Here is an 8,694-nt window from a genome sequence, read left to right on the forward strand (position 1 = left end):
ATATAAATCCAATCCATTATTATTATTATTATTATTATTATTTGGTAAAGTAAATCCGTCGGGCATCTTTCCTCGCCTTTAGACAATAATTCTGATGCAAAAGAGCCAAACGGGACAGGCAAAAAAGGAAAAAAAAAAAGAAAAGGCCACTCAATGTTAAAATGTCCAATCATATGGCTGCTTTACGGCTAACAGCTCCAGTTTTGGTGCACAGTGAAATTCTGTGTCCTAAAGATGGTGTGGAGTCTCGTTTTATTCCATTTATAGATTTCCATTATAGTTAATTTATAGTTGGATTTTTCTTTTGGCCAATGAGAATCTCTCCTGTCAAACACATCAGTGCAGGCATGAACTCAGATCTAAATGCTCAGACTCACTTGGGTATTTGATGCATTCACTGTAAGCCTGGATCAGTACAGCAAGACGCTGCCAGATCTTATCACTCTGCATAACCTTTGGCTTCCGCCTGCCCCCGGCTCAGCGATGAAGAGTCATTATCGTGAGTTTGTCTACTACACGTAAAAACGTAAAACAAACGTACCTTTCCACATCAGTAACCTGACAGCAGCAGCTCCCCCAGGCCCACAAACAGACGACAGCAGCTGACAATGTGCAGCAAAGCCAACTGCTGGGACACAAGGGAGCAATTAAACTGATCACTTAATACCTGATAATCTGCACGACCTGTCGCAAATGATTAACATCCCACAGAGGCCGGGCGCCAGCGAGGACATGCTAACACCGCTGCAGAGCCTCCAGACCACCATCGCCTACACCTATGCACCTATCTGTAGCTTTACCTGCAGAAGAGACAGACCTTCCACTTAAACCTGCAGTATAGTTTACTGGCTGCATCAATGAAACTGAAAGAGATGTCCCTGAGGTTTTGTGCTGTTATGTAGATATTAAACAGATCCATGTGTCACAGTTTTAACTGACTTTTTTCTATTTTTAGTAACTGGTAATTAATGAAATAATGGAACAATCACCAGTTTAATGTTGCTGGTTTAAAGCGATCAATTCCATGTACAATAAAATTATATCTAAAGAGAAGCCTGGTCACATATTCTCCACCTGAAAACCTCTTTTACCCTCACTTCTAAAGTGAGGCACATATTTCAGATGTTCCAACATCTGACAAAGTTTTAACATTAACTGAGCCCACCTCAGGGTCTTTGTCCACAGGCACAGATGACTGAGTGTTTTAACTGATGGTAGGTTAAAGTCTTCTAGCTCTTCCTTCACAGTCATCATCAGCTCTTTGTCCACCTGTTAAGGCCTACAGAGGAGTAGACTACACCCTGGAACCTCCGGTCACTTGGGAAAAACGTGTGTTCCCGCAGTGGTTGTGGATGGTTTCAGGAGGCTTGCTGGGTGAGATCGGTTGCAAAGAGGTTGCTGCACCAAAAACCTCCTTGCAACTGCTTTGATCACAGGCAGACGGCTGCGATCAGCTGAAGTTTTTAATGAAAGATGCAGACCTTTCTGCAAAATATTAACATTTACACTCTGAGCAAAAGTGTAGCTTTAAAACATGCAGTGCAAACCAGCAAAGGTGGAACTTTTACTTTGAAGGTGAAAGGTCTCCAGTCAGCATTTTCACAGTGTCACTAGCACTTGGTGAATCATTCTTCCACGTGAACAACAGGTGATGCTGATTCTGCTAGAGACCAAAGCAGCACCATGCACCTCTCTGCAGCAACCAGCTGGACAGTTACACCAACTTGTATCTGAGATGTCACATTAGCAAAATGCTTCTTTTAATCCAAAAACCAATGAGGACTGAGAACTGAAAGGTAAAAACAGTCTAATTCTTATTTGTCTTCTTCTTGATTAGCTGCATCCTTGCACTGTATGATTTCATCACACATACTAATTCCACTTAGTGAAGTCTCCTCTAAAGTTTGGGGAAATAAACTCAGCTGGACAATAAGGTTTAAGTTCAGACGTAACTTCTGCTGTAAAGCTGGACATTTAAAGCTGAACATCCTTTATGTGGACATTAAAAGAACTGCAGTTTCTGTCTCATTCCACTCACTTCATTTTTCAGCCGTTGAAGTTGCTGCTTGAGCGTCACCCCACCTCCCCCAAGAGCTGTGAAAGCCAGGATTTAATTTCATTCAAATGTTCCAGCAAAGAGAGGATCACATGAAAATGAAGGAAGAGAAGGAAGTGAGTTCAGGTTTGAATGTTTGCTTCCAGTGTTGTGTTAAATATCTGTGCAGCCAAATGAACAGATAACTTATTTTCTTCAGTCTAAACTGATGAAAATGCACGCTGATCCGTGAGCTATGCAAATGTACAGAGAGCTGCAGCGCGTGAGGATTACTGTTTGGTGTTTGCATATTTAATCTGCTCCTGTCTGTTTGCCGTCTTTCTCTGTATGTTTAAGTGTCAAATAAAAGCATGAGAGGGGGAACACAAAGAGGAGACTCCCTGCGGTGAAGCGCAGCAGATGTTTTCCCCAGCTTGAGTGATGGGGATGGATCCATACGCTGACAGATTATTACCAGACACAGGAAGCTGTGCAGGAAACCCGAACTGCTGGCTCACGTTTCACTTTCATGTCTCATTCATAGCCAGTACATAAAAAGAAGTAAGGGATGCTTATCATGGAGTGTGTTTATTTGATTGCCAGGAGTCATGCTGTTTAATACAGTTGAGCTGAATACTTCATAACACTCGTAAAACTGCAGTTCCTGTTTTGATTTCTCCAACATTCAACACTTCAATATGTTTCCAGCACCTTGTTGAATCTGTGCCATGGAGAGTTAATGCAGTTCTGTAGCCCTAACACTGGTCCTAACATGGCGTGTATAATAATGGTGAGTCTACATTAGAGCTGCTTAACCTCCTAAGACCTGAACTCTTCCATGGCAGCATTTTTAATTTCTCTTTGATATTTGGGCATATTGGACCTGATGAATGTAAAAACAAAGAATCACCAAATTTTTTTTTTTAAACCAATTTTTGTTTCTAAGAAGAATGAGAGCCACATATGAGGATATTTGTTTTAAATTTTGATAAAACAGAGGCAGTGTAATGTCCTCGTAGGTCCTTGTAGAGCAAAATTTAGTATTTTGGTCTAGACAACCCAAAATGTGATGTCCACATATGTGGACGCCAGGTCCTAGGAGGTTAAAGATGCTCAGATGACTGAAGCAGAAGGTTTCCACAGAACTGCAGCAGAAGTTCTTTACATCTGTAAAGCTGTGTCTGAACAAAGCAAAGACTTCTGCAGTGAACAAGACCAGAGTGGAGTTGTTTGTCCTTAATGCACAGCAGCATGCTTGGATGAAACCAAACCTCATACGACCATGAGCACGGTGGTGGAGGGATGATGATCTTAGTGCACCGTAAACTTCTCTGTATACCAAAGTAATCTAGAGCCAGTGTGAGGCCATCTGTCCCACAGCTGAAACTTGGACCAAACTGGGTCATCAACAGGACCGCAGCAGATCTCCAACAGAACAACTGAAAAAGAAAAGAATGGAGCTGCTGCAGAGCTCAGAGAGCTGTGCATGAATGAATGCTGCAAACCTGAATGAAACGAAGCAACGCCGCAAAGAAGAGTGGAGCAAAACTCCTCCACAACCCCCTGATAGACTGATGAGATGACACAGAAACTACCACTGCAACGTGTTGCTGTTGAGTACATTCCTGCAATAAACCATCAGTCAATCTGATGTTGATATCTAGGTGATATCCACGCATGTGTTTACGCCTAACCTGGCTCGTCTGTCCATCAGCAGCAGGTCCCTTTGCAGCCGTGGATTTTTATCTCTTTCTAAACCCAGAACGTGGTTGTTGTTTATTTCAGTTCCAGCTAAAATAACGGAGGTTCATAACATTCATGCAGAGGAGGCAAAACCAAAGCGTTCTGGAGGTGAAACCATGGAACGACTGTCACTGGATGCCTTTTCATCAGGGTCACTCAGGGTTTGGTGGTTTGATCCCTCAATGCTCCAGTCAGCATGCCAAAGTGCCCTTGGGCCAGACACTGAACCCTGATGGACTCATCGCACTGTGACTGTGAATGTGTGCCTGCATGTTTTAGACAAAACATCGATTCAAATGTGCGTGAGAGAAGTAGTAAGGATCAGTTAGAGTAGAAAAACATTACATAAGGACTGATCCTGAGGCACGTGAGTGTGCTGATCCCTGTACCTCTCTTCACCCCACTGCGGAGGTAAACCGGCAGGAGGTCCGGACTAATTCCTGACCCTATGTCAACTTTTAATGCCTTTAATTTAAATGATCCTTCCACAACTACAGATGATATGATTGTTTTCCTACAATCAAGCAGCTGTCTTTTTGGAGGGCTGATGACGTGTTAAGTTGTAGGTCTGTGACCTGAGAGATGGTGATCAGAGATGGACTATTTTATAGTAGCAGCCCATAATCTCAGAGTCCGTGCAGCTATTAGTTTGTTCATTTTACAATAAATTCTCTGGTTTGAGCATCTCGGCTGTGCACGTTTTGTTAAACTGTGCAGTTCTAACTTGGCCTATCGAAAGCTTTCATGCATGCAAAGCGATGCAAAGACGAGTAACAACAACAGAGAAAATTCACAGGAATAAAAAAATTTAAATTAAATTACAGGATTAAATCATCTGTACTTGCAGCCAAACTTTGGTTCTCATAAGCTAAGAGTTCATTCTGCTCTTTCACCCGACGACAGCAGCACTGTTTTATCTGAAATGTGTGACCTTCAGGTGTAACATGAGTAAATCAGAGCACTGGAGTAAAAAAAGTATGTGCCACTAAAATCTGGTGGAAGGCAAAACAATAGAATAAGAATGGAAATCCGCGCGGAGCAGCGAGCGCTGCACTGTCCTTTAAAGCGTCTCTGACCCAGAACTGCGTACAAGCATGTGGACTTAAACTCCGCGGCATCTGGCGCCAAACAGCCTGTAAACCTGCTTCACCTCTGAAGTCTGCGACCCACATGAGCAGAGAGCGAGGCAGAAAAACAAAAGCACTGAAGCATGTACAGGAGACAAGTTTCTCCATTAAAACAAAGAGAGAGAGAGGATGGAGGAGGAGGAGGAAGAATTAGCTTACCAGTAGAGTAGAGACAGCCCATCGAATCGCTCAGCGTCCTGGGGGAGGAATGGCATTGCACGATGGCCTCAGACAAACAAATAAAGAGCTCTCACATAAACGCACACACAAAGAAAAAAAACAGGAGCGAGACGGGCGGCCGAGAGGAGACGATGAGATGAGAAGAGGCGGCAGCGGCGGTTCAAACCGGGACGGTGTGTGTGACCGCACAGAGAGGAGAGGAATGGAAATCCGCCTAGACAGGGAGAGACACGCTTACCTTTACTCACTAATCCGTGCTGATACCCATCCCTCACACACACACACACACACACACACACACACACACACACACACACACACACACACACACACCAAACTTTAAAGTTTCCTTCAGCTGCAGGATGAGAACATTAAACAGGAGATTAAATGTGTTGAAATGTAGCCTCTGTGGGTGAAGATCACCTGTAAGCAGAGACAGGAAGTTCAGTTCAGGCTCACATTTGGAGACTGGTTGGGATGGTCTCCTGGTTCATACATCATCACAAAGTTTGAACTCTTTACACCACTGCAGCTGAAATCTAGGCCCAGTACTCGTTAGCTTCCTTCAGCTGTAATATCAGCAGTGCGAGCTGCTTACATCAAACCAAAGTGTCAGGCGTGCTTACTGTCCCATTCCCAGCTGATGAACAGCGACTCTGCTGAGCCTGATACTCACATCATGACTTTAGAGCAAAGACTGGACTTCTCCTTTTAAATGTATGTAGTTTGTTGCCCAAGATGGACTTTTTTCATATTTGGGTATAATCCATGACTCAACACATTTATCACTGACAAACAACTTAGCATTGAAGCCAGGGCTGCCCTTTGTCACTGATTCTGTTCATAAGTTTTATGGACAGGATTTCTAGGCGCAGCCAACTGGCGGAGGGCTTTCACTTGGGTGGTCTCAGAATCTCATCTCTGCTTTGCGCGGATGATGTGGTTCTGTTGGCTTCATCGGGTGAAGGCCTCCAGCTGGCACTGGAACGGTTCGCAGCCGAGTGTGAAGCCGAGGATCAGCACCTCCAAATCTGAGGCCATGGTTCTCAGCCGGAAAAGGGTGGAGTGCCCACTCCGGGTCAGGGTCTCATCCCGGGACGAGTGGAGGAGTTCAAGTATCTCAGGGTCTTGTTGAAGAGTGACAGGAGAAGGGAGCCGGAGATTGACAGAAGGATTGGTACCGGTCTATTGTGGAGGAGAGAGCTGAGTGCAAAAGCGAAGCTCTCAATTTACCGGTCGATCTACGTCCCTACCCTCACCTATGGCCACGAGCTGTGGGTAGTGACCGAAGAATGAGATCGCAAATACAAGCGGCGGAAATGAGCTTCCTCCAAAGGGTGAAATAGGGTGAGAAGTTCGACCATACAGGAGGGGCTCAGAGTAGAGCCGCTGCTCCCCCACATCGAAAGGAGTCAGCTGAGGTGGTTTGGGCAGCTGACAAGGATGCCCCCTGGGTGAGCTGTTCCACCGGGAGGAGGCCCCGGGGCAGACCCAGGACACGCTGGAGAGATTATATCTCTTAGCTGGCCTGGGAACGCCTTGGTGTTCCCCCGGATAAGCTGGAGGAGGTGGCTGGGGAGAGGGAGGTCTAGGCCTCTCTGCTTAGGCTGCTGCCCCCGCGACCCGGCCCCGGATAAGCAGAAGAAGATGGATGGATGGACATAATGTATGTAACACACTGTGTCATTGCTACAAATATATTAATTTTTTTTAAAACCAAGCCCTAAATTATTATTACATTGTAACTGCCCATTATCTACATCTTTTTGAGGTCTGATCATTTTTTGATCTTGCTTCCTTGATGTGATTCCCAGGGTTCAGTCCTGGGGCCATTATTATTCACCAGATATGTTAATGTTGATCAAGGAGTATAGAACACTAATTTCCATTTTTATGCTGACGACACTGTGATGTATTCTACACCTCAGCTCCAACAATCATTTAATACTGTTCAGCAAACTTTGTGCTGTTCAAAATTACTTTTCAATGCAAAAAAATAAATACATGTTGTTTCCAACACTAAATTAAATTCTTTGACTTTTCCATCTATCACAGCTCTTCGCGGTTGGAAGACTGATTTGGTATCTAACTCTTGACTGGTGATTCTCTCTCCTCCCTCCAAGTCTCATATCAAACAGTTGGTGTCATGAACGTGATGAACATGGAAACATGAGCCCTTCACAATAAAACAGGAAACAGAGGAACATGATGCCGGACAGGAGGAGAGGCAGACGAGAGGAAGCGAGAAACACGAGGGAGAGAGAGAGCAGACATGAAGGGATGGGAAACAGATAAACATGGCGAGTTAAAACACAAGGAGGGGAAACAAGGCACAAGAACTCACATAAGCACAAACAGACACTCAGAGGGCAAAGACACAAGGAGGAAAAGCTAAACAGAACAACCTAGGTACTACAGAATAACCTTAGACTAACAAAGTGAACGAAACGACAAAAACACCAGAGAACTGAGAACGCTGGGACCCTGGACCATGACAAGTTGGGAAAAAAACTGAAACCGAAATTCAGATTTGTCTTTTGAGTGAAGTCTTATCAGTGGGAACATTAAACCATTAGGATATTCTCATTTATAAAGGATCTGCAGCAGATCTTCCAGATATAAATTTATAAGGATCCTTTACAAGGATCTTGTTTCTCGGAGTCTGTTTAAACAAATGGTCAATATTTTAAACACTCAAAGATCTGCATGCAAATGTGTTGTTTGTTGAATTATTTGGTGACACCGTTGAACTTTTTATTTAGATTTTTGTGATCAATGATGTTTCATAATTTGTAAATTTAGTTTTTTTCAGGTCACCTTGTAAATAAGATTTTAAATCTCAGTGGGTCTTTCCTGGTTAAATAAAGAATTAATAATTAATTATGACGTGCTTAAATTTCAGATTTGTTATGAACTCTTTAACGTCCAGCGTCTTTGTTTTCACTGAGACTGAAAGCTTGGAGTCATTTTTAATGCTGCTCTTTACAGGTGAGTTCATTGAGACAACAGAAAAAGACACGAGTGTTTTAGAGCTTCACCATCTTTCCTTTATGATTTTACAGCTTTATTATCAGTTTCTGTTTGAGCAGCAGCTGAGTCGTCTTTTATTTTCAGCTAAACTCTGAATCTTATTATTACTATTAACCTCTGGTGCTGGTGAGTAACTGAGCAGTTTTTAGTTAGTTCTTTAATGTAATATGAAATATTTCCAGTTCTGAGCTGTCAGGGTTCATTTCTAAAGTTTAGCTGATATTTATACAACCAAACACTCATCTGTGTGAGTCACAGGAAGTGTAAAGCAGGAGAAAACAGTCTTAGAAACCCCACACCTCTGTGGATCAGGCCAACCCACAGCTCAACAGAAACACCGAGATTTCAACACTTCCTCATTCTTCATCGGGTTTGTCCCCACAGAAGGAAACAAGTTTCACCCTCAGGTCGTCAGCAATGACGCATCAAAGACATTGGCCGGCGAGAATATCAGTAAATGTGACGACCTCTAACCCAGAAACACGCGAGCTAAAACCACAGAGGTCTGTTCGTCACCTGGTTCCATGGTAACCAAGCAAACTATTAACAAACCTGGACTGTTTATGAGCGCAGATTCAC

General features: G+C 43.5%; 1 protein-coding gene across 2 annotated transcripts in view; it reads right to left on the reverse strand.

The window, feature by feature from the left end:
• stxbp4 (syntaxin binding protein 4) overlaps nt 1-5,310 on the reverse strand; it is a 79,921-nt gene extending 74,611 nt beyond the window's left edge. For both annotated transcript variants that reach the window (XR_006052837.1, XM_005944778.3), the window contains exon 1: nt 5,065-5,310. Coding sequence is in view for 1 of the 2 variants with exons in the window: in XM_005944778.3 (XP_005944840.2) it covers nt 5,065-5,120 (56 nt within the window). In the remaining variant the exon portion in view is untranslated. The remainder of the gene's footprint in view (nt 1-5,064) is intronic.
• Nucleotides 5,311-8,694: the final 3,384 nt, after the last annotated feature.

Source organism: Haplochromis burtoni, unplaced genomic scaffold (genome assembly GCF_018398535.1).
Source record: "Haplochromis burtoni strain Fernald_Lab_line unplaced genomic scaffold, NCSU_Asbu1 Contig_422, whole genome shotgun sequence".
NCBI classification, from domain to species: domain Eukaryota; kingdom Metazoa; phylum Chordata; class Actinopteri; order Cichliformes; family Cichlidae; genus Haplochromis; species Haplochromis burtoni.